This window comes from Oncorhynchus keta, chromosome 30 (assembly GCF_023373465.1).
Source record: "Oncorhynchus keta strain PuntledgeMale-10-30-2019 chromosome 30, Oket_V2, whole genome shotgun sequence".
NCBI lineage: Eukaryota > Metazoa > Chordata > Actinopteri > Salmoniformes > Salmonidae > Oncorhynchus > Oncorhynchus keta.
Window position 1 is genome coordinate 52,206,808 of NC_068450.1, and position 27,362 is coordinate 52,234,169.

General features: G+C 43.4%; 1 protein-coding gene across 1 annotated transcript in view; it reads left to right on the forward strand.

The window, feature by feature from the left end:
* The window catches only part of LOC118363695 (zinc finger E-box-binding homeobox 2-like), an 80,039-nt gene extending 53,303 nt beyond the window's left edge, over positions 1–26,736 (forward strand). Inside the window, 9 exon segments of the mRNA XM_052488521.1 lie at positions 5,966–6,217; positions 11,414–11,482; positions 13,838–14,062; positions 15,146–15,360; positions 18,901–19,009; positions 19,354–19,721; positions 19,723–21,444; positions 22,872–23,052; positions 24,639–26,736. Coding sequence (XP_052344481.1) covers positions 5,966–6,217; positions 11,414–11,482; positions 13,838–14,062; positions 15,146–15,360; positions 18,901–19,009; positions 19,354–19,721; positions 19,723–21,444; positions 22,872–23,052; positions 24,639–25,216 — 3,719 coding nt within the window. The 3' untranslated portion in view covers positions 25,217–26,736.
* The last annotated feature ends 626 nt before the right edge of the window (positions 26,737–27,362 follow it).

Consider the following 27,362-nt stretch of genomic DNA (forward strand, 5'->3'; position numbering starts at 1 on the left):
GTCAACAGTCCAACATCGACATTGATGTGCAGGTGGTGCTCCCTTGGTATTCCCAGTAGTGATTACTATACAATTTACATTTGTACACATTTACGTACAAAAGCACACACACATTTTGAAGAGTTTAAGTACCCGCTTGCTGCATTCATTGGGTAAATTGGTAAGAAGCCTAAAAGGGGCTTTTATACTATAGTCAAAGAAAATGTGAAATTGTGTGAGCAAAGTACCAGTTTGCCCACGATGAACGACTCAAACTGGAAAGTGTTTCATCCTTCCTCCTCCGAACGGTTTTGTGTGTATTTGGTTAGTTACAGTAATTATAGCCAATAAGTGACAGCCAAAATCAGACAGGAGAAAGTAGAGGCTGCAGAGGCACACACACACACAACACACAACACACACACACACACACACACACACACACACACACACACACACACACACACACACACACACACACACACACACACACACACACACACACACACACACACACACACACTCTCTCATAGCAAGGACCCGCTGCAGAACATCTGCTGAGAGATTTGCATATTAATTAACCCATATTAACACTAATTATTCTGGGAAATTATCAAATAAATTAAATTTTCTAATTTTAACCTTTTCCTTTGCTTGATGTATCTCAGCAGCCAGAGGAACCTTCCGCTGGAAATCGATCTCACCTGAGCCGGTGATCTTAGGAGATTGTTATTTTTATTTGTAAATATGATTTTTTAATTCCTCCCCAGCTTTCTGCCTCGAGTCCTGAGGGCAGCCTAGGGAGCTTTTGTGTGCCTTGCCTCTTCCCCCCACCCCCACCCTTTTTTTTGGCTCCTGCGTTGGGGAGGCGGGGGCCCAGAACATTTGTCGAGGAGGAGGAACATGTGCAGGGTTGTACAGATGGTGGATCTGTACAGGGCGAGTAAAGGTGGGCCCTCTGAGCAGTTGAGCAAACCTTGAAGCTTTCTTTTTCCAGCCTGTTGCTCAGGCCTCTGCAAATAAATGGGAGTTTAATTCAATTAGAGTCAGGCTACTGTGGGTGCCTCATGGCAGACATTATTGAACATAACCAACCCCTTCCTGACACACTCAGAATCACTCACTACTCACTCCCATGCACACAGACACAGAGAGAGAGAGACACACACACACACACACACACACACACACACACACACACCCCTACACACACACACACACACACACACACACACACACACACACACACACACACACACACACACACACACACACACACACACACACACACACACACACACACACACACACACACACACACACACACACACACACACACACACACACACACACACTCCCCACTCCCAGGTTGGTTTACACATCGCTGAATTTTCACCATTCATCGCCTCTACAAAGCTGCCCCTCTCCTTTCAGCTCTTTGTTTGCCCTCTGCCACTGTCCTTTTACAGCTTACGGCTTGCTTGTTCTGGCCCCTGTGAAACACCAGGCTAGTAGACGTGCACAAGATCTCAATCGTTCTTGTGTCTCTCACTGGAATACAGACAGTCACAAGCGTTCTTGTGTATCTCACTGGAATACAGACAGTCACAGGCATTTTCGGTATGTTATGAATGTAAAACAGCAAGTTTTCCTAATGAGTAAAAGGCGAAAGTTAAACATATTTCAAATTCCGAAGAGAGAAAAATATATTTAAACCTTCCCGCCGTTCCTCCCACCTACAACCCCCAAACGCTTCCTACCCTAAACGGCCTACTCAGAGCCCTTAAACTCTGTTGTGAAAAGGAATTGTGAAAGTTAAAAGGTCATTGTTAAAACCCCTTCCAGTGGGGTAGCCACAAGGCTATGACCTCATTTCTACCTTAATGCCTCTCCACCTCTCCTATTCCCCCGTTCTCCACCTCTACCCCCCTACCCCCCACCCCCATCCCTCTCTGCCCTCCTGGCCCTTCAGGTGATCTGCATGTTTCTCATTCATGAGACAGGGCAGTTTTCCTCCAATAGGGTGAATGTCCTTGCTCATTACCAACACTGATAGCCACAGGAAACACAACATTACCTGGAGCTAAAGCCTCAGCGGTCTCAGTTAGCCAGGCTCTCAGTGTGAGTCACCTACCACCTTTCCCCATCACAATCTAACGGGAAGCTGGCTGGGAACTGGCAAGTCTCCACCTCCAAATAGAGGGTACTGTGATAGACATAGAGACCCACTGGGTGAAATAGATCTTCTGGCGCCTTCTGTCTCACCTGTTCCATCAGACAGAAGTGATTATTTGGATATTTTTCTGGGCTGTTCGTTATGGATCGAGTGCAGATCCAGCGCCTCCCAGCTCGGGAGCCTGTTGAGAGGGCTTTGTGGAAGAGTGTTAGGGAAAGGGGAAGAGTAGGTGCACGTTTGCAGCACATTCACCCAAGGTATGTTTATTTGAGTGTGTGTTTTGGGTATGTTCAGAGGGTCAGTGTGTGACTCAAGGGTCGTATGGTTGATGTCTGAGTGTATGACACGCACATTTCATAGTGTGAGAGTTATGGTTTGTTTAACAGCTCAACAGTAAAACAAAGTTCTATATTTTTTTGTTCTTAAACGTGCTGTCTTTTCTCTTTGGAAGAACACTTTCCGGGTTTAGATGACTTTATATGGCCTTTTGTTTATTAGAAGGGTACAGAGAAACTGCCACCGTCGAAACACTGATTGTCAAATGTCTTTATTTGTTTTAAAAGAAAGATGTTGAGATTTCAAATCAGACTCCTTTTTGTCACAGACGTTGAAAGGATAACTCGCGCTCTCATCCCTCGACGGGGGGAAAAAACCAGGTCATTTTGGAAGGTTATAGACGTCATAATCAATGCACTTTTGAAACTGCCCTCTGCACTGGTATGCCTGACAGCCTAATACCAGAGCTATGAAAGGGTTATGTCAGCCACGAATACGCCTGATATTAAGCAAGACTCAAGCGAGCAATTACAAGTGTCATTTTAATTATCTGTAAAAGTCGTTCCCTTTATTTACCTCCAATCAGAAGAGAGCTGGTGAAATCAGCTGGTAACAGGTGGCATCAGTCAAAATGCCAGCTGTAATTGCCTTTGTTGAGGGTGGCACTTAAACTAAAGGAGGAGAAAAATGGAAAGTGTCATCTGAAAGAAAACGTAGCCCTAAAAAGTAAACATGATGATTTCTTTGTCTATCTCGTCTAGAAACACAAAAGATTGATTAGCGGCGAGGTATTGAACAAAATAATGGCAGAGTGTAGGCTAACATTAGTAGGTTCGGAATGACTTTGTTTCAGAGTACAATGCCCGACGTCAGGCTGGTGCTTATAGTATACGGAGGCATCTGTCAGAGATGTCACCTAAACAAAGCAGGCTCTCCGAAGGCAATGCTACTTGCTTCTTTGATTGACAAGTCACACATTGTCATTTCTGTCTTCTCCAAGCTCTTTGGTGTGTAACGCTGTGTCTGATAGCCAATGTTCTAGCTTGGAGATCACATCCACTGAGCACCCCTCTCGCACTCCCCACCTCTCCCCTAAAACACGTGGACCTGTATGGAAGCACAGAACCCCAACCGGGCGTTTAGTAGCTTTCACGGTTCGTTTTGGACAATTGTAGATGTCTAGAGGTTTGCAGGGAGTGGGATGATCTTCACCTCTCCTCTATGTCCTGTCTAGAGGTTTGCAGGGAGTGGGATGATCTTCACCTCTCCTCTATGTCCTGTCTAGAGGTTTGCAGGGGAGTGGGATGATCTTCACCTCTCCTCTATGTCCAAGGCCCATTTTTTCCAGGTCCGTTGCTCAATATTGAAGACGTCACATTGTAGCGCCTCTCTTCATGCGTTAACCTATACCCTACACATGGACCTATAGCACACTGAAAAATGCTCTCTGAGAGGTTTGGGGTGTAAAGAAAGGCCTTTTAAAACCTGTCCATCCTTAGATAATGTCATTCACTCCTCCTGGGTATTCGTCGGTATTCAGGCTGTGTCCAGAGATCAGGTCTGCAGGGGGAGGGGTAATAGCTTCCCAGGCCTCCTGCTTCTTTGTTAACCCCTGCCGCCCGCCTGCTAGGCCACCCTTAGAAACCTGCCTGGGAGAAAGGGGAGTAGGGAGTCCACAGCACGTTGTGTTGCTAGGAAATGGTTGAACCTCTGGGATGAGGGGGTTAGGGGGTGTCGCGGTAAGTTGGGAAGGGACCAAAGGGGAAATATAATAATAATAATAATAATAATAATAACATGTTATCAAGTGCAGTGCCAAGGTATATCGGGGACCACACAGCAGGAGTTTGAATGTCTCACTTTCTTTTTGGCTTTTCTTTGGCTTTCTCTTTTTTCATGTCTGAGAGCATTACCCAGTCTGAACTTGCCTAAACCCTTGTGGTCACACCTCTTGAAAAGGTTTTGTTTCCCCCATCAATTGGTATTCTAACCAGGTCAGCTGATTCTGCTGGCCCTGTCTACGTAGCCGTTTTCATTTTAATTTGCACCTGTTGTTCGGAAGGCAAGTGCAGACCCGCGGATTATACAAAGATCATGCATGGACATACTGTATATGCTCAACGTAATCTTATTACTCTCCATAGTATATCAAAGAAAATATCAGATTTTCTTTCCCTTCTCAGTTTTGTAATTTTAAAAGTTTAAAGGTATTTATTTAAGTAGTCATATATAGCTACAGTACAGCAATTAAAACGGACCTGAAAAATGTTTGCACTCTTTTTCCTCGCCTCTTCCCCTAGCCACATTTGAAATCGGTTCCCATGATGTCATACTCTGATTTCCCCCCTCTGTGGTTGTTTTGAGTCTGTTTCTCTAGAGTAGTGTTTTAGGAACTAGCAGTGAGCTGTGTCTGGGTGTGATGCGGTCATGTGCCGGCCCTGTTTCTCTCGCTGAGCTAATGTCCTGTGTTCATTCCTCTAATACGTCTTAAGGCTTCCTTTTGTAGGACAGACAATTTATGGGCCTTCGTGTGTAGACTGGAGAGGCTAGAGAACCAGCCTTGTGAGGGCAGACTAATTCACAAACAGCCACCTTCAATTGAGTTCACAGCCCTTATTTACAGGCTGCCTATTTTAAGAGAAGCTGCCATGTGTCTGGGACCAAGTGTTGTGGAATCAAGCGGGCCGCTACTTGTGTGAGTTATTTTAATGTGGGGCTCGACGGCGCAGTATTTCTCTCCGCAACCATGACTCATTGAAAACACTCCCTGAAAAAGACAAGAGGAGAGGGAACGGAGGGAAAGGAGTGGGGTGCAGGTCCTCTTTTGATTAAGTTCGTTTTTTTTTGTGTGTTTTTTTTTACTTGTATGTATTATTTCATTCATCATTTGTAAGGATTTGACTTGACGGTTGATATCTGTCAAGTTCTGTGGGGAAAATGCAGTACAGTCGGTGCGTCACTTATTTAGGAGTGGTGAATGTGATGAAATGACTTGGGGTTAAGACGTTTCAATCCAAGGGGGTATGGCTATTTGACATTTGTAAATATCAGAAGTGCGGAGTATCTCAGCCACGTCGTGTATGCTTTAGATCTGTGAGCCCAACTGAAAGGTGTAGCTAGGTTGGCATCTCAGGCAGTCACCTTTGTGGCTATTTTGGCGTGTCTACGTAGCAGCTGACTCCACGACACCATGATGGGTAAAGTTACAGATTCCAGTCTGTCGCTGTGGGTGTTGTTGTAATTGGGATGTACCCCCACAAGAAAGGGCCCATGTCCCCAAACAGGAATGGGTTTAACCTGTAATCAAATAAAATCATAGTTTATTGGTCACTCAAGCAGTTTAGCAGATGTTATAACAGGTGCAGCGAAATGATTGTGTTACTAGCTCCTAACAGTGCAGTGCAACCATGACTTCATCTAAAGACATGATCCTCAATGAACTTTTTTTCCATTTCAAGGTCAGTACACTGAGCACCAAATCTGAATTCCTCCAGTGACCCGTCTCGTTTTGTTTTGTGTTCTCCCCCATTGCAGCGTTGAATTATGAGAATGTGATGGACACTGGTTCCGAGACAGAGGATGAGGACAAGCTGCTGGTATCAGAGGAGGACGGCCTACTCAACGGGGTGTGCAGCCCTGCCAGCCTGAATAACCACGATGCTGGATCCCCGAGGGTGGGCCAGGCCCTGACGACGAAGGAGGATGAGGACGATGACATGAGGGACAGCGGAGTAGACCATGTCTGGCACGACAACGACATGCTGCACGCCTCAGTCGACGGCACTGGTGAGCGTCACACACGGGCGACATGTTTTCCGGATTTATTTGGGTTTCCATGAGATGATAGGCTAGCCAACCCCCCCCCCTCCACCACCCCCACCTCTACAGTAACAGGGGCAGAGGTTGACCGTGCACGGCAGTCATAAGGAAGTGGAGGAGATCAAACCCCGTTTTGACATGCAGGGAGTTGACAGGGGGCAAGCAGAGAGTCAGGAGACGTTACTGTAACTTGACGACGATAAGTAGGAGACGTATGATAGTGCCACTGAAGATGGCAGAGGTACGGTGAAGATTCCTACACCCCCACGTGACTGAAACTCACTCGGCTTGTCCCGGCGCTAAATCACAACACGTATTTTTACCCTCGCTAAAGTCAACCAGAATGACATGAGATGATATTGACAGATAGTTTCAATCGTGAAACTAAGAGCGTACATTTTGACATTTTCTCAGAATGACCTCTTTTGATTGTCTCTATAATCGCAATATGATCAGAGCTTCAGTATATGATTGATATGCAGTGGGGCAAAAAAGTATTTAGTCAGCCACCAATTGTGCAAGTTCTCCCACTTACAAATATGAGAGAGGCCTGTCATTTTCATCATAGGTACACTTCAACTATGACAGACAAAATGAGAAGAAAAAAATCCAGAAAATCACATTGTAGGATTTTTAATGAATTTATTTTCAAATTATGGTGGAAAATAAGTATTTGGTCACCTACAAACAAGCAATATTTCTGTCTCTCACAGACCTGTAACTTCTTCTTTAAGAGGCTCCTCTGTCCTCCACTCGTTACCTGTATTAATGGTACCTGTTTGAACTTGTTATCAGTATAAAAGACACCTGTCCACAACCTCAAACAGTCACACTCCAAATTCCACTATGGCCAAGACCAAAGAGCTGTCAAAGGACACCAGAAACAAAATTGTAGACCTGCACCAGGCTGGGAAGACTGAATCTGCAATAGGTAAGCAGCTTGGTTTGAAGAAATCAACTGTGGGAGCAATTATTAGGAAATGGAAGACATACAAGACCACTGATAATCTCCCTCGATCTGGGGCTCCACGCAAGATCTCACCCCGTGGGGTCAAAATGATCACAAGAACGGTGAGCAAAAATCTCAGAACCACACGGGGGGACCTGCAGAGAGCTGGGAGCAAAGTCACAAAGCCTACCATCAGCAAGGGCATTGAAGATGAAACGTGGCTGGGTCTTTCAGTATGACAATGATCCCAAACACACTGCCCGGGCAACGAAGGAGTGGCTTCGTAAGAAGCATTTCAAGGTCCTGGAGTGGCCTAGCCAGTCTCCAGATCTCAACCCCATAGAAAATCTTTGGAGGGAGTTGAAAGTCTGTGTTGCCCAGCAACAGCCCCAAAATATCACTGCTCTAGAGGAGATCTGCATGGAGGAATGGGCCAAAATACCAGCAACAGTATGTGAAAACCTTGTGAAGACTTACAGAAAACGTTTGACCTCTGTCATTGCCAACAAAAGGTATATAACAAAATTGAGATAAACTTTTTGTTATAACTTATTTTATCATTTGCAAATAAATTCATTAAAAATCCTACAATGTGATTTCCTGGATTTTTTTTCTCATTTTGTCTGTTATAGTTGAAGTGTACCTATGATGAAAATTACAGGCCTCTCTCATCTTTTTAAGTGGGAGACCTTGCACAATTGGTGGCTGACTAAATACTTTTTTGCCCCACTGTAGCTCAATTTGCTAATAATCTAGTTTAGATCATTTCGGGCAGGTGATACATACAACTTTGGAGGCGCCTTACTCCTTAGTTTCTTTGGAGCATCACTGATAGCAGAGAGCCGAGTCATGGATGCTTGAAAGATAAATACTTTTAATTAGGGCTAGGGGATCATCATTAAAGGAAGCCAGACTGCTGCAAAAGTCATTAACAATCTTAAATGAAAATTTTATTTTTATGATAGCCATTTACATGTATAATAAGAGTCAATGATTCTTGCAGCGGTGTGACAGAAACAGAGTGTAGCGAGAACTCATGTAAGACATCCCGTTTAAATGAGCCGGTGTTAGCTATTCATTTCTCCTAATGAACTGGGTTCTGTAGAGTGCCGAAAAGGGGGAAATATTTCACCATCTACAATGTTATTACGCTCAATTTAAAACCAAAAAATCGATTGAAAAGGAGGAAGTTCACTTTGTGGTTACTGATTATCGACATAGAAACTGTAAACCATAGTTGTCTTAGACAGTCAGTGCGTTATTTTGCTATGTTTTACAGATGTTTATATTTCTGCCCCCACTCATAACAGTCCATATGGGGTTGGATTCTTTAAAAATAGAAATGATCAAATCAATCAAGATAAAAAATAAAATAAACAAGTAGTCAAAGCGTACAGTAATTGTTTATTTGATAAAAGTCTGTGGTGCCTTAATGTCTGTAATTCAAATATGTTGCAATTCCCAGATAATCTGCTTCTCAAGTGATGAAACGTAGTCGGCCATATTTCTGAGACCTAGTGTAGTTAATTAGTGTAGATGATGGGAGTCTTCTCTTTCCCAAGCTTGTGGGCAGAATGTTTTGTCTGCCCCCCCTTTCACGGGTGCCTTACTGTCTACAATGATACCTCAGCACATACTGTTGCTTTCCCCTGAGATTAGCTGTGCTTTTCTCCCCTGCCTTGTCTACGTCAGCTTTAGTACCCTGTCCAAAGGATACAGGTTTTGAATCGAAGAGCACTGCAAAAAGTTTCTTAGCTGTGCCTTTCCGGTGCCAGCACAATCAGAGTTTTGTGTTCTAGAATGGTCCTTGACATTCTTTCATCCCACAATGGGGCCGCTGGATGCAGTGGGCTGGAATACATGACATCACTATCATTCTAAAACAAATCACCTGCATTCTCCCCTTTCTGCCCGTGTCTCTTTCTTCTCCCGGCCCGGCTCTGTTCAAGGCCGCTCAGAGAACTAACAGAAAGAAGGAGGAGGACCTTTGTTGTTTTATTGCGCCCTGTTCCACTGGTAAACTGGCCATAAAAATCGGAACGTATTCAAAACAAACAGCATCAATGGCGTTAAGTAAATAGGTGGACGTATGGCAGGGGAAAGGTATTCTGGGCCCCTCCTCGGTCGCAGTCAGAAACTTAAACATCCTTCAGTTCAGCGCAGGCCTTCTCTCACACTCCCCCTCTCCTTACATGATTTATCAGGCCGAGAGAGACAGCGAGAAATCAGACTGGCTTTTTGACTCACATGACACTTTCAACTATAAAAACGGGTCTCTCTCTCTCTCTCTCCAATGGATGTGTAGCTGTCAGAAGCAATAGAAATGGCCCAAAAAGGATATGTGCAAAGGGCCATAGAAGTGAGGTAGGGGTACGTGGTCTTAGCCTACCTCCTGCTGGAAATTCCCTCACTCTCATTCCTTGGCCACACGCAGATAATAGGGACTGTTCAAGGTAAAGAGGGAACGAAAAGGGACAAAAAGCAAATCCCCACTTGTGCTCCTTGAGTCATATCAAAAATATGCAGTGAAATTGGATTACTAAAGGCTGCGAAAACCATAATGGCTGCATCCATGCGAACTCTCCCACTTTCCAGGAAAAAGAAACGTGAGGGAAAGAGGAAAAGAGAGCTTGATTAACATTCAGTAAATTAGAAATGACAAAAAAAAAAGTCACTATCCATATATGCTGGTCTCTTAAACACCAGAATTATATTTGTGGCTGTGGGGGAGGATTTTCTTTTGATTGCTCACAATACTCCAGTGTATCTTCAACAATATTGCTAAAGGGCCATTTCCTTAGAGTGCAGCCTGGTTTGATGTCATTACTGAGAAGACAACGGCACTCCAAACCCCCTCAAATGCAAATGAAAAATGTCTGGCATGTTTCTCCACCACACAGTCAAGCTTCATGTCAAGGGAAAGTTGAGTACTTTTCGTTCAAAAGAGTCCATTTTTTATTCTCTGAAGCTATTGGCTGTTTTTTTAAAAAAATAATAATTATCTGTTTGGTGCAGACGGAAACAGTCTCACTTCAAGCGAAAGAAACCAAAAAACCCCCTCTCCTAATTATTGAAATGAACCAACTATTAAAACACCAGATTTTTCACCCTGCACCAAAATATACGATATATATATTATATTTGTTGTTCCTGCATGTGATTCGTGAATGCTAATTCAATGACAAGTATTCAGGCAACGTTATATTCTGAAGATTTTACACAACTTGTCAGCGACTTTTCAAACTCATTTCCCCCCCAAAAATGTTTTCTGTTAAGTCCACGGTGCAAGAGACAGTAAAGGAGAGAGTTCCTCTATTCCCTTAATCCACTGATTTGTTTGTTTACCCCTCCATGGCAACACAGTATCCTTGAGACCATAGAAATCACATGGCTAGAACAGGGAGAAACAGAGAGCGAGACAAGAGCCATTTTTATTACCAGCCACTATCTTCTCGGAAGTACCTTGATTTAATTTTCAAAGACAGGACGGAAGGAAGGAGTCACAGAGGACTCCTTTAAGTTAATTGTCTGTGGACAATGAACACCAACAAAAGTCCTCTTGTTCGCCGCTGCCCACACGGCAAGAGAATTTACCCACTAATGTCAAAAGTTGTTCTCTCCCTTGTTTATGAGCCTGTCTGTCAATCCGGGGTCCTTTATTTATGGCTGTCTTACCTGTGCCAGGACAAAATGCAAGTCTGCCCTTGGCGTTCCTACGACTATGCATTACGTTGATTGGCAATAGATTCTAAGCCCACAGTCCAGGATTTTATGCGAAAACCCCCTGTATAGTTGGTCCTTTTTTCTGCCGCTTGTAGATTGTTAGTAGTGTCACAGTGAGGGAATAACAACTGCAAGGCCTTTTGTGCCAGGTTACTCCTCTCTGACTGTTCAGGTGGATGGGGCTGGCTTCTTGAATTAATCTTTCTTTCTGGCAACTCTCACTACCCCCGGAATGGCAGAGCAGCTTTCTTTCCCACTGCTTGTTGTTGTTTTTAAGGTAAATAAGGCTCTGTCTGGTCCTGATGATTAAGAATGCCACACAAAGCCTCGGCACAGTGCAACACAGCAAGCCCTTTATATCTCCGTACCTTCCTCTGAAGGCTTCATTGTGAGGCTTGGGTTTGCTTGGTACACTACTGCATTGAACTGAACTTCTCTTTTCCTTCTCTTCCCTACTCCCTCCCCTCCTCCCTCCCCTCTTTTCTCCACAGATGAAATGAAAGATGATTATGACACTTTGGGGCCTGACGCCCCTCTTCAGACAGTTGGAAACGGTACGGGTGAGTTGATTTAATCCATTGTGAGGAGATTTGATGTACAGATGTAGGATCTTAATTTGATAACCCTGTTGTAGAAGAACTTTCCTGCAATGCAAGCATAGTCCTGGACCAGAATGAATTGTAATCGACATAATAATTCACATTTCCCGCTACTGCAGGATTATTTTTCTGCTGTAGCAAACTGTCTCAAATGAAGATCCTACATCTGTATTGTGTTGAAAGACGAGGCCGAGACCAACCACCCTTCCAATCCCTGTGTGGGTCGCTGTGTATCTGTGTGTCCGTGTAGAGCACTAGTGTCCCTGCATGGTCCTTTCTACACAAAACTGTGGAGCCTAATCCTACCTGCCATTTTTAATTACGTAAACAAAGCTGATTTCCACCCACAAGCCTCTTGGGCATGAAGTTTTCCCTCCATGATATCATCCTGACCGCTGCTGACAACTGGCCTCGGCACCGTTTGGGTAAACACTCACCGCATAAGGGGAATACTTCCTTAGGAATCTACTATTCTTCTTTTTTTTATATATATAGTTTGTTGATTTTGTGTGTGTGTGTGTGTGTGTGAGCCTGTGCATTGTGTGGTGACTTTTTTTGTGGAAATTTAGACATCGCAAATGTTTCCGTTAAGGCCGTGGAAACAATGTAGTGGCACTGCATTGGTAGAAAGAACCCACCATGGGATTACATGTGATTTCATTGAAGAAATGAAAATTGCAATCACGTCTTGCCACCTAAGAACTCTTTTATCCAGGTGATTTCCTCTATTTACAGAGGAGAAAGTAATTTCAAGGGAGGCATCACGAGGTTGAGCTCGTAGCTTGTTGGCAACACAGTGACTTTCCAAATTACATTTCATTTGCAAAATCAAATTAGTCTAAATTTGATCTTTTTGATGTATTTTTATAACCTTAAGACACATATTTGTTTAACGGTGAGTTGTGAATCCAATATAGAGATCTCAAGCACCCTCACAGTTTTGTATCTCTAAAATGCATTAGATGATTCTCAAACGGTTCACACAAAGTCCTAATGAGAATGCAGGAAATTGAGCTGCCTAGTTAACAGTTGCTTCATACGATTTCAGACAAGCTCCTTTGGCACCAGTGACATTTTCATGCCACTTTTGACAACCAAATACACTACCTTGACCTTTCACAAATTGGACCCATAAAATAATCACTGCCAAACAAATCACAATATAAAAATGTACCTTGGCTTGGACATGTCTAATTAAATAAGTAACTAAATCTAAATCCAGTCAAATCAAACCGTTTGCGTGACTTCCTGTAACATTTAGCACGACAATGTTATATGTGACGAGTTTTATAACAGTGATATGATAGGTGGGGGAAATAGACTTGCCCCAGGTTGTCAGAATGCCGTATAGTATAGTTTGAATTAACGTGAACCTTTGAGTGTCTATCATCTGCTGTTGACTAATGAAGGTTGCCGGGTTTTGATGAGCTTTGTTTGCTTTTGGAGCCACAGCTATCTCTACTCTGCAGCTTTCTGGATTCCCTAAAGAGAAGGGACTGGAGGATATGAGAAAACGCACAATGTGTGACTTCAGCAATTTCAGAAAGACAGCTTCAGAAAGTGTTTTAAGGACTATGGTTTAAAGCTTCTTTTTTTTGTGCAACGTTGTTGTTTGTCCTCAGTAATCTGTTCCACAGCCGATCCACTAACCAGAGACATTTTATTGACCCCTTGTCAATACACAGGGAATTTGATTGTGCTGTTGCTACACAATGTGTAAATAAAATGTTGTTTTCGAGAGGCTTAAAAACCCAGAGGCTTAATTACATAGATATAATCTCAAAGATCCAAAATTGTAAAATACAAATTCTTTTCATTTCACGTATGAAGGAAAATTAGAAGACATTTGACCAGTTTGAATTGTGTTCCCCACATTTATTGTGTAACTGGTAATCTGATTCAAGGAAATACAATATGTTTATCTGAAATACTTTCCCACGATTTAAGGTGGTGCTTTTCTAAGATTAACTCATATTTCTTGTTTTAGTGGCTGTTGCGTGACAAGATAACACAGTAATTCAGATGTATTCTCCCACAACTACTACCTTAATGTCTGTTGTGGAGTTTCTTCATCCCATTTAGACCCGACACATTCTCAGTATTGCTGTAACACACATTTCTCTTGGGGAGTGAAGAATCCAATTTCTCAAAACCCATCTCTCTCTCTCTCTCTCTCTCTCTCTCTCTCTCTCTCTCTCTCTCTCTCTCTCTCTCTCTCTCTCTCTCTCTCTCTCTCTCTCTCTCTCTCTCTCTCTCTTTCTCTCTTTCTCTCGCTCTCCCTCCCTCCTCCTTCTCTCTTTCTCTTCTTCTTTTCAGTTAAGAATGTTGTTGATTGCACTTCAGAGTTTGAGGAGTTCTTCGCTAAGCGTAGTAAGCTCCAGGAGGAGAGCCTGAGCGAGAGCCACAGCCACGTGGTCAGCATCGCTGAGTACCTGCAGCGGGGCGACACTGCCATCATTTACCCAGAAGCACCCGAGGGAGAGGAGCTGTCCCGTCTGGGCACGCCCGAAGCGCCTGAAACAAACGGCCAGGAGGAAAATGGTAAGAGTCCAGAGACCAGCCAGGGAGGGCAAGAACAGAACCGGGGACAGGGGCTGTATGTATGAAGCATCTCAGAGTAGGAGTGCTGATTTAGGTTCATTTTTGGCCTTTTAGATCACAAAGAATAAGACTACATGGACAGGGGTGAGCTGGGGCCATATGTTTGAAATGTTTTAGAGTAGGAGTGCTGATCTAGGATCAGTGTTGCCTTTTAGACCACAATGAATAAGATTACATAGACATGGGGGAGCTGATCCTGGATCAGCTCTCCTCCTTTGAGACTCTTGCTACGTACGTCACCCGAAGAGAACAGAGCAGCAGTGGTGTGGCTGGACTCTTCTTGGTCTCTGTGGCACAGTGACATGGGCAGCTGTTGGTCTCACAGATTCATCTCTGGATGCCTCTGTGTTTACCTTCGGTCCTCGGGTCTTTAAGCAGCAGCAGCTGCCAGAGGTCTGAAATAAGATAGTACACCTCTCAGACCCCGGGGGAACAGGGATTGAATTAGAATGGATTTATGATACGTACTTCAGAAATGATGAAAGTGTGGGAAAAATGGTATTAAATAAGCCACTTAAAAGCAATTAGGCGAGGGGACTATGGTTAAGGGGAGCAGGGAAGGACGAGGGGGGAGGGTGGGTGAGGTAGTGTTCTTAAAAACCAGGTCAAGGTGCTTTATTTCAGACTGACATTTGTAAGATAACAGTGTAAGATTAGATATCATGTTTCATATTTGTCTTAAATCAAAAGTCAAAGAAACACAATTACTTAAGCTAAAAGTATGTTAAGCAACACATTCTAACGTGTATAGGTCAATTAAAAGCTAATTCCACTTAGTATGTGTGAATTTTCACGTGTGTCTTAGTATGTGATATAAGAAAAAGGGGGAGTCTGTGCGTGTGTGTGTGTATGTATGCATGTGTGTCAGGGCATGGATGCCAGCCTGAGACGACGGCACTCTGTAGAGCAGATTGCAGTGATACCTCCCATACCATTCCGGGCAGTACGCCCATTAGCTGCCATTGATTTGCTGACCTTTTGGACTGCTCCCCCCTTTCCCCAACCCCCATCTCCCTTACCCAGACCTGCCACCTGGAACTCCAGATGCTTTCGCCCAACTGTTGACCTGCCCCTACTGCGACCGGGGCTACAAGCGCTTGACATCGCTCAAGGAGCACATCAAGTACCGCCACGAGAAGAACGAGGAGAACTTCGCCTGCCCCCTGTGTAACTACACGTTTGCCTACCGCACTCAGCTTGAGCGACATATGGCCACGCACAAGCCCGACAGAGATCAGGTGAGGATCATGTGCCTTCGTTTGTTGTTGTTGTTGTTGTTGTTGCCATTTTAAATCCCTTTATTATTCCTCTCCCCTTCCCGTTCCCCTCACTTACTTCGTTTCTAATGTGCTACGATCCCTTGGAGGAAAATATATCATTTTGATTGGCAATCATTATGAATTTTTCATGGCATTTTGGAGATGCAGATCTTTTAATGGTAATAACTTTAATTGAGGCCCTAAATGGTTTTTTGATGGCCCCGTCTGATATGATTTTGCGGTCTTATGTTCACGATCAAATGATTATGTTAATTTCCAATTTAGACATTTTATCTGCTCCTTAATTTCACTTCAACTAGTAGATTTTATGTTCTTTAAAATAAAGCATTTCCTTCATGCAGTACTAAACTCAGCAAAAAAAAAGAAATGTCTCTTTTTCAGGACCCTGTCTTTCAAAGATAAATCGTAAAAATCCAAATAACTTCACAGATCTTCATTGTAAAGGGTTTAAACACTGTTTCCCATGCTTGTTCAATGAACCATAAACAATTAATGAACATGCACCTGTGTCGTTAAGACTCTAACAGCTTACAGACGGTAGGCAATTAAGGTCACAGTTATGAAAACTTAGGACACTAAAGAGGCCTTTCTACGGACTCTGAAAAACAGCAAAGGAAAGATGCCCAGGGTCCCTGCTCATCTGCGTGAACATGCCTTAGGCATGCTGCAAGGAGGCATGAGGACTGCAGATGTGGCCAGGGCAATAACTTGTGATGTGCGTAGTGTGAGACAACTAAGACAGCACTACAGGGAGACAGGACGGACAGCTGATCGTCCTTGCAGTGACAGACCACGTGTAACAACACCTGCACAGGATCGGTACATCCGAGCATCACACCTGCGGGACAGGTACAGGATGGCAACAACAACTGATCGAGTTACACCAGGAACGCACAATCCCTCCATCAGTGCTCAGACTGTCCGCAATAGGCTGAGAGAGGCTGGACTGAGGGCTTGTAGGCATGTTGTAAGGTAGGTCTTTACCAGACATCACCGGCATTAACATTGCCTATGGGCACAAACCCACCATACAGGACTGCCAAAAAACTGATGAGTCGCGGTTTTGTCTCACCAGGGGTGATGGTTGTGTTTATCGTCGAAGGAATGAGCGTTATACCGAGACCTGTACTTTGGAGCGGGATCGATTTGGAGGTGGAGGGTCCGTCATGGTCTGAGGCGGTGTATCACAGCATCATCGGACTGAGCTTTTTGTCACTGCAGGCGATCTCAGCGCTGTGCGTTACAGGGAAGACATCCTCTTCCCTCATGTGGTCCCCTTCCTGCAGGCTCATCCTGACATGACCCTCCAGCATGACAATGCCACCAGCAATACTGCTCGTTCTGTGTGTGATTTCCTGCAAGACAGGAATGTCAGTGTTGCCAATGCCAACAAAGAGCCCAGATCTCAATCTCATTGAGCACGCCTGGGACCTGTTGGATCGGAGGGTGAGGGCTAGGGCCATTCCCCCCAGAAATGTCCGGGAACTTGCAGGTGCCTTGGTGGAATAGTGGGGTAACTGGCAAATCTGGTGCTGTCCATGAGGAGGGGACGCACTGCTGTACTTAATGCAGCTGGTGGCCACACCAGATACTGACTGTTACTTTTAATTTTGAACCACCCTTTGTTCAGGGACACAGTATTCCATTTCTGTTCGCCCCATGTCTGTGGAACTTGTTCACTATGTCTCAGTTGTTGAATCTTGTTATGTTCATACAAATATTTACACATGTTAAGATTGAAGAAAATAAACGCAGTTGACAGTGAGAGGACGTTTCTTTTTTGGCTGAGTTTATGTCAGAATCAACATGTACACTTATTATTGAGTCTCACTCACTCGCAATGTATTTTCTTTTGGAACCTGGGAATTTGTTGACAATTTGCATGCATCACATCCAACTCCCTGCGTGGAAGAAATAAACCTTCTATTCATAGATGTTACATTTGCTTGCCATCCGTGTTTTAAAAAAGAAGTGAATCTGAACAAAGCAGTAGTGACAATTGAAGTCCTCTTGGGGTAAAAAAGAAAAAAAAAGAAAGATAAAATGTGTTGTGCAGTTAGTGAATAGTCGTGTCATCACTTACAGGCAAGCCCTAATCCCATGTTCCATGAGAACTGTCTCTACCTAGGAAAAGATGCCCTCGCCATAAACACCACAAACAAATTTAAAATAACCTGTAACACTCCTTATCCAATTAACCAATCAAGAGAAAATATGTCATTAATACACGCCAATAATATTTGAATACCCAGCCCATGCGCCCCGCCCACAACATCCAACATCCCATCCCTAACCTTCCCTGAGTCATGTAGGATAGCATGTCCCCCTCCGCCAAAAACACATTTGCTGGTGTTGGTGCCATTGACAATTAGGATTAGAGAATGATTGTATCTTATTGGCACAACTAAAGTTTACTGCGGTCCTCAGAGGGAAGCAGGGGGAGCCAAAGCAGCTGTTGCTGTTTGTTTATGCAACTCAGCAACGTACGAGCGGTGGGGTCCCTGACTGGCGCTTGGCGGCCCCACCGACAGACAGACCCACTCCTGCTCGATCTTTGAAGGTTGCTGCCGTTTGAACAATCCTCTCTGTGTCCTCCCTTACGCCATCTGTCTCCCCAGGAATGTGGGTATAGAGTCAGCACACCCCAGCAGTTGTCAGGCTGGATCAGGATGCTGGCTGCTTCTTCCTGCTATGCCTGCCTTGGTAGCAAGTGCTGCTGAGAGATCTTTCGTGTTGCCTAAGCATTGAACGTGTTCACCTCCGACTCAGAATGAATTGTGCACGTCTGGTGTGCCTCCCGTTTACACGTCTGCTGTTATTGCAATTGTTATTACTATTACATTTGGATTTTGAAACAGGCAGAGGCCTCCCCCTCTTTGAATTGCAAATTTGAGGGGCCGCAACTGATGTTTACCTTTGAACAGAGAATCAAGGCCTGGGCCCATCCTATAGTCTGAGATTATTAAAGAGACGTTTGAGGATTCAAATGATTAGGGGAAATCTGTTCCAATTAAGACATTTAAAATATTTATGGAAATGTGCTGTTTCTTCATGTAAAATGACTGTTGTTTGCAGGTATGTGAAATACAGGGAAGGACTTCTTGTGAAATAGTCAGAATATCTTTCGAGTGATTACCCCAAATTAATAAAAGCAGATCAGATTGCTTGTTTCTAATGAGGGGGAAACTATATATATATAAAAAAAGAGCCCTTTTCATTTATTTTATTTTATTGGCTGCCAAATTCTAAAGGCATGCTTCCTTGGCTCGAGAGCCAGGAAATGAAAAGGTATGTGATTCCCTCTGTTATCAGCACCACTCTTGTACTCTCTCGTTGGAGTTGGAAGTAGAAAGAGGCAAGATGGGCTGTGTAGCAATGTAAGACATTTGGCTTGTCGGTCGATTGCACCGAGGGCTGATTGCGATTGTTTAGTGAACTATTTTCCCCCTGTAATGTTGTTAGTGGAACTTATGTAAATACCTGCTTCTTTCTCTATAGCACCAACTGCTGAACCAGGGGGCTGGCAACCGCAAGTTCAAATGCACAGAATGTGGCAAGGCCTTCAAATACAAGCACCATCTGAAGGAACACCTGCGGATTCACAGTGGTGGGTAGCAAGGGGGCCTGTGCACTCCGCTTTGAATATGCAGAACCGTGATTTAAGGCTGTGGTGAACTTCACAGGTTGTACAAAAATCGATTGCATTTTTCTTTTCTCTCTCCCACTGTTCCAATGGATGACTCGAGCTACTTTGTTTCCTTCTATCTGCCAATCTCACAATTGAGCTGTTCAGTGTTTACACTTCAGTTTGGCATAATTAAAGGTGTTCATTGTTGATACATTTTCCCTTAGCCCACTTACATTTAATCATTGAGAATATGTGTGTTCCTTATGCCATTCTAAAAACGCTCATGGCAGATTTTTTAAGTATACATTGTTGTCTCTTTTCAGGTGAGAAGCCATACGAATGCCCAAACTGCAAGAAGCGCTTCTCCCACTCAGGCTCCTACAGCTCTCACATCAGCAGCAAGAAGTGCATCGGCCTTATAGCAGTCAACGGGAGGATGCGCAACAACATGAAGACAGGCTCTTCCCCTACATCAGCCTCGTCCTCCCCCACTAACACCGCCATCACCCAGCTGAGACACAAGCTAGAGAACGGAAATGGAAACGGCAAGCTCCTGGGCCACCATCAGGACCAGAACAACCACCACCTGAACATCAAAACAGAACCCCTAGACTTCAACGACTACAAACTCATGATGGCCTCCCATGGCTTTAGCGCACCTGCGCCCTTCATGAACGGAGGGATGGGGGAATAGCAGCCCGCTAGGGATCCACTGCTCAGCCCAGAGCCCCATGCAGCACCTGGGGATGGGGATCGAACAACAGCTCCTGGGCTACCCATCCCTGAGCAACAACCTGAGCGAGGTCCAGAAGGTGCTCCAGATCGTGGACAACACTGTGTGCAGGCAGAAGATGGACTGCAAACCGGAGGAGATCTCCAGGCTCAAGGCTTACATGAAGGAGCTCGGGAACCAGATCGAGGAGCAGAAACAGGGACTGACGTCACAGGGGGGTCACCAGATTGGTCTGCCAGTCATCAGCCATAACGGTGCCACTAAAAGCATCATCGACTACACATTAGAAAAAGTGAACGAAGCCAAAGCTTGTCTCCAGAGCTTGACCACAGACTCAAAGAGACAAATTAGCACTATCAAACGCGAGAAATCCAACCACATGCTAGATTTAGGTACAGAGGATAAGATGCATGAGAACAACATTATGTTTACACCCTTTGCTTGTCAATACTGCAAAGAAGCCTTCCCAGGTCCAATTCCCTTGCATCAGCATGAACGTTACCTGTGTAAAATGAACGAGGAGATCAAGACAGTTCTCCAGACTAGCGAGAACCTTATGCCCACAAAACAGGGGATGTTTACAGAGAAGCATGCCCTCCTGCTCTCGTCCATGCTGTCTGAGAAAAGCCCCATCAACCCGTACAAGGACCACATGTCAGTGCTCAAGGCCTACTTCGCTATGAACATGGAGCCCAATTCAGAGGAACTACTGAAGATCTCCATAGCAGTCGGCCTACCTCAGGAATTCGTCAAAGAGTGGTTCGAGCAGAGGAAAGTTTACCAGTACGGCACCCCAAGAACTCCACCATTAGAACAACAACGGAACAACCATGCAGATATGGTTCTAGCCGCAATCAACCACAACCACACTCCCTCTAAAGACTCAATGGCAGCGAGATCCCCAGTGTCCCTGATCAAGTCTAATAACCGTGACTGCAACCGTGACCACCATATCACGTCCCCCTCCATTGCAGAGCTCCATAACAACGTCAACAACTGTGAGAACCAGCTCAGACTCATGAAAGCTAACCCGTTCAGTGGACACACCAAACACATGGGTGACCACTCCAAATTGGACCACCAGTCAAGGAGCAGCACACCTTCTCCTTTGAACCTTTCCTCCACATCTTCCAAAAACTCCCAGAGTAGCTCATATACTCCAAACAGCCTGATGTCTGAGGACCTGAACCTCAACATGAACCTGTCTGAACAACCACTGGACCTGTCACTGCCAAAGCTCATGAAGGAGCCCAAACACGCCATGACCGTGAAGAGCAGACCTAAACTAAACAGTATTAACCGCCATGACCACTCCAGTGTTCCCTCCCCACGAGAACACTTCGAAGAGCCACTTAACCTGGCCTATCTCAAGAAGGAGTTTGAAGCCAGAGGCCAGAACCACCACAATGGAGACCTCAACAAAAGCACCAGCCCCTTGTTCGGGATGAACCCCTTCGGTGCCAAACCTATGTACACGTCGCTTCCGCAACAGAGCGCGTTCCCACCGGCCACCTTCATGTCTCCGATGCAGGCCAGCATGCCTGGGCTGAGGCCATACCCAGGGCTGGATCAGATGGGCTTCCTACCACACATGGCCTACACTTATGCAACAGGAGCAGCTACCTTTGCTGAGATGCAGCAGCAGCAGAGGAGAAAATACCAGCGAAAGCCTGGTTTCCAGGTAAATAGATAAGCCGCTTTTGGTTTAGTTTCTAAGCCTCAGGTTTATCCTCTCTCTCTCTCTCTCTCTCTCTCTCTCTCTCTCTCTCTCTCTCTCTCTCTCTCTCTCTCTCTCTTCTCAAATTCTCTAAAATGATCTGCTCATTGTGCCACTAATTAAAAGGTACTCTAATGAGCTCAAATGCTCACCTGCAGCACATTGAACCAGGGAGAAAACACAGTCAGGTAGATAACCAGCTGTCAAACGCTCCTGGAGTTGTTCAGTTCTCCAAGCAGACGTCATTAGCGATATCAGCACATAATTGCTGTTTCAGAGGAGGTTATGATGTGGGGGATTCAGTTGTTGCCAGACTCCACCGTGAATTGTCCTTACCGCAGAGTGCAGGCAGCATCACATCTCCAGCTGTTCAGTGTAGTCTATTCCAGAGTAAAACATAGACTACGTACCCTTTAAAATCAATCTGTCTCAGCCTAGTTTATTTAAAAAAAAAAATACTTAGGTATTTTTTTGTGTGTGAATCGTGTGAGGGACAACGTGTATGTGATGTGTGCAATAGGCAAAGGGTAAGCCCTGGAGCTGCACACAGCACCGAGGATCTGACTCCAACTCCAATTCTATGCCACTGTCTTTTATTTTATTTTAAAGAGAGTTGCCCTCTAAAGCCAAAATGAGTTTCTACATGCAGATTAATAATGCACAGGCTCCATGTTCGTTCCCACTGAATGCTGAAGGCTGTTTAACATAGAGGGAACCATTTTGATAAAAAAAGTATTAATAATGTTTCCTATTCTAAGTTATTAAATTAGATTTAAAAAATACAGCTACGGGCATTTAGCTCAAATTGATTGCGGAATGATAGTAGCTCTGTTCTTTAAAAACAGTGTAAGAAAGAAAGTGTCCCCGCCAAAGGAGTCATTGTCAGACCAGACTTCTTAATGAGAGCAGTGGTGCGTCTCAATATTGGTCATTTAGAACACCTCTTGATTTAATCATTATGAGTTGGAAATGAGAAGAATATGACAATATGGCCCGCAAAGGGCTTTCTCTTATTATTATGACCTTCTAATGTAATAATACTTTCCCCCATTAATTTAAGTTTAAGCCTATCGGGTTAATCTTCCCTTATGAAGAACAGATACATACGGAATGAAAACTCTTTCATGTATAAAATTAGACTGATTCAAATATATGGAGGACAGATTTAAAAAATGTAAAATAATTCAAATAAAATAAAACATTCAGGGTAGATTGTCAACCATTACAGTGTAGTCTGCCTTTTATATTTACACCTGCACTCTCTATTGGAGTGTGAGTAATTAGGTCAAAAAACTTAAGTTACATTCAGTCTTTCATTGAGGCAAACATCAGGAGGTCCTGTACCTAAATGTAGTTGACATGTGTGGATTGATAAATGTGTCATTTTCTAGGGGGAGCTGCTAGACGGAACAGCCGATTACATGTCAGGACTGGATGACATGACCGATTCAGACTCCTGTCTGTCCCGGAAGAAGATTAAGAAGACAGAAAGTGGTATGTACGCGTGTGACTTGTGCGACAAAACATTCCAGAAGAGCAGTTCCCTCCTAAGACACAAATATGAACACACAGGTATATACTGTTCTGGAACACTTATTTTACCCCGTTGCTTTCATTTCTAATGTTTTGTGTTACTTAACCCTTTCAATTGTTTCATTTGGTTCATTCCCCACTTCTTTCCTGCTTTGTTCTTTTTCAGTTGTAAATGTAAATCGAGACCTAACCTTGTTTCTTCATTGACAGGGGTGAGGAGATATACTTACTAAAATATGTAGATCAAAACATGACATTATTAGGGTTATGCCAGAAATACCTTTCTCTGAATATTATAAGCGCCATACTTAAATCAGAATGTGGCAGAAAGAGCCTAACTAAATGTTGTGTCATTGCTTTGCATAATGCATGAGGGCACTGTCTGAGGTAAATGTCACCCTTGGCCATTTCAAAATTATATCCATCACATGCTACTTTATTAACCCTACTATTATTTACAAAACACAGTAAGCGTACCCACATATATAACTAGTAAAGAGACAGAGACAGACTGCTGAAAGTGTCACTTGACCAAACCGGTCTTTTATTGACTCTCACTCTAATCAGTGATAGGTCGGTTTAAACCCGTTGAACATTTGTGTGTTGATGACATATATATATATATATATATATTTTATACTTCTCACAATGAAACGCTTTCACTAAGTTGAATCATTCTTTAAACACGTAGCAGGATACCGCATGCTTCATGTCTCACCCCGGGTTCATCTAGTAGTGGCATTAGGAGGTGTGTGTTGCAACTATAGCAGTTACGGAAGGCGGCGAAGGCATCTCAGGGCTATTTGTGGCTAGGAATTGGCCAGATGTGTTGGTGTCTGTGCTTGGTGGCACAAGTGGCGTCACGAGAAGATTGAAATGCCAAAGGAGAAACTCTATCTTTTGATTTGTGTCAGATAGACTGTTATATTTCCGGATGTGCTGAGGTGTAGTAAATTCAAAAAGGGGGTGCAACTGTCCCACACTCCCCACCCCATGATATACACCATGACCAGCCACCATTGCTGGCTGCTGGGAGAGTTTTTATTTAGCCAGATCATTTTGGTAGCATGATGTAATGAAATGTCACTCCATCAATGTAGGGCGGCTCGAGTTTCTCGTCTCACACCTCTGCGTTCAGGGTATCCCATCTTACACGGGGAGCAGAGTAGAGTGGAGTCCCAACAATAATTGAGGGACAGAGGCGTCTAGAAACTAGAATTATTCTACTGAGATTATCAGGGTAGCCATAGGAGTCTCTTGTTCAATTCTCATCTCCCGTTTGTTTATTTATTTGCCACAGCTTTCTGTTTGTTAAGTGTTTGTGATTCTGTTCCTCCATGCTTTAGCGATAGGAGGGAATTTCATAGTGTAAACACATGACAGACCCTGTGGTTTATATTAAGCTGTTTATCTTCTCATTTGGAATAAACAAATAAATGATGACAAAGTTAGCATTGATATTGTAATGATAGTTCAAGTTGCTTCATACCATTTCGAATCATCGGAATGTACTTTAAGTTTGTGTTTGTTCTCCTCCTGATGCTTTTAATTGTGTTAAATGTAGTAACAATGTGGCGAGCGGGGAAACTCATGTCTGCTTTCCTCTCCCTTTTGTGTCTCCTCAGGTAAACGGCCACATCAGTGTCAAATCTGCAAGAAGGCATTCAAACACAAGCACCACCTTATAGAACATTCACGACTGCACTCCGGCGAGAAACCGTACCAGTGTGACAAGTGCGGGAAGCGCTTCTCTCACTCGGGCTCCTACTCCCAGCACATGAACCACCGTTACTCTTACTGCAAGAGGGAGGCCGAGGAGAGGGAGGCGGCCGAGAGAGAGGCCCGGGAGAAGGGCCACCTAGAGCCCACAGAGCTACTATTGAGCCGGGCCTACTTACAGGGCATGACTCCTCAGGGCTACCCCGACCTGGAGGACCGCGAGGGCATTCTGAGGGAAGGAGGGATGAACGGAGGCATGAGAGATCGTCAGAAGGAAGTTGAAGGAACGTACGCGAAAATAGGACGTAGGGAAGAGGACTTTGAGGAGGAGGAAGAGGAGAGCGAGAACAAGAGCATGGACACAGATCCAGACATGTTGAGGGATGAGGAGGAGAACGGCGAGCACTCGATGGACGATAGTTCGTTGGACGGGAAAACAGAAACCAAATCGGATCACGAGGACAATATGGAGGACGGCATGTAATAAAACTACTGCATTTAAAAAGCTTCCCATCTTACTTTTCTGTTCATTATTGTTACCTGCTTGGTTTTTGACGCTGCTGTGTTGAAGCTGTACATGCACGTGCCTGAAGCTTCTAGGAAGCTTCGTATTGAAGGACTCAAAGGGTGGTGGTTGTATATGTCTGCCCAAGGAGACATTGATTTGAAGTTTGATTTTTGGGGTGGGGGGGGGGGGGGATTGTGTAAGAAGAGGCTGCATTATGCAAAAATGAAAAATTAATAAATTAATACATTTAAAATATTGTACAGTATTAAGGCCTAAAAATATGTGTGGTGCTAACATCCTAAAAACTCTGTGTTCCATAGTCTTTATAGCACAAACTAGTGACTTGTACAAATTGCACTTCGCTTCTATAATCACTACAAAAATAATTAAAAAAGTATTGCCTATGTATATATTTATACAGTGTTGAAAAAAGCAGTAGTCTCCACACTACAGTCCATCAGTTGTATTACTTATCTTTCACTTAATGTGTTGTCTATAGGTTTTGCCCTGTCGTCAGGCCAGCTAGCCACACAGTTTTAGGCCTCAGAATTTCTCTGTGAAGGAACTTAACAGATATTACCTGTTTGATTTTAAGATCATGAAGTCTTAAAGAGACCTTGAAATGAAGGGAACATGGTTTGACAGTACAGTACAGTAGATGGAAGGATCGTGTGAACAATTAAGGAGAAAGCCTTTGTAAGGTGTTTTTGATAAGAAAAAGCCTTATATGCAAACCTTTTAATCTGTGTGTTTCTGCAAGTGCCATCCTTGTATTGTGTGAAAGGAGGGTGACACATGTTACCTCTTCACCAGCTTCGGTATTAAGAGATAGCTCACCTTGATCTTTGAAGCACCCATGTCAGTATTAGTACACTAGGCAGCAGTTCCTTAGTTTACATATGTCTGTGCAATTTTCAGGTTTATTTCATTAACTTTTGTCAGTATTACACCAAACAATTTTTTTAAACAACAAAATTGCATTCATTTTGTTTGTAGGTTGAATAACATTTTATTTATGTGGCCCATTTTATATTTCCTAATTTTATTTATTTCATACTGTAGTGTACAGTATTATAGTTCTTCAATATATAGATATATTTTAGTAAAAATGAACTTGGCGTTGATCATTGGGGCAAATTTTACGTAAAGAGAGCATTTATTGTGTTTTGAAACATTAATTGTGAAATGCGAATTTTCAACTATATTATTTTGTTTTATTTCCTTTATTTTCCAATTACTGGAAATTCCAAATTTGGGAACTTTTATACAATATTGTGAAAACACTGTATTTTTAACTAAAAAAATTCCACTTTCTTCATCTTTTTTTTTTTTGCTAAAAAAATGAAGAGGGACTGTTAAGATACAATGTATGATACCATGACTGAAGAAAATCTTTCCTGAAATGTCTTTGTAAAAGTATTATTGAATTTTTAATTTGTAATTTCTCTTGGAAATGACCATGCTCGAATAAAAGTAGCCAAATTACAGAACACAAATGCCTTATGTTCAACTTTTTGTCCCAGGCTTTTGTAGCAGTGCCACATAACTACACCTGTCACTCAAAAAAGGACTTGTCTGAAAGTAAAATACCCACATTCCCCCAAAATGGGGAGTTTTCCTAGTACGATTTTAACTTTTTACACACGGAATCACACAATAATTCATTCTTTTAAAAATGATTTTCAAACGTTTTATAACATTCAATTGACAACGATTATTGACAGTCATACTACCACGACAGAAAAAAGCAAGGAAACAAATTAAGTCATTCAAATGAAAGGTGGATGCCAGCTAAAAGTACTTTCGTGTGAAGATACTTGTTAGCTATTAACCGCTCACACTGCATATGCAGATTCAAAGTAACATCAAAAGGCTAAGATGAAAGGGAAAAGGTTGAGCAATGCCAAACACAGAACATGCTTTGCATATTCCAATTTTCATATTGATCCTGATGCCATCTTATCATTAGGTGCTATCTCACAGATAAAAGGGGAGGAGGTCTTAAATGATTAGCCATTGAATTTCACCACAGACTGTTCACTTTTGGGATGATTAAGAATGCGACCCTTCCACAGAGATCAGAGGTAAGGAGAAGACACCTTCAAGGAGGATAGAACACTCC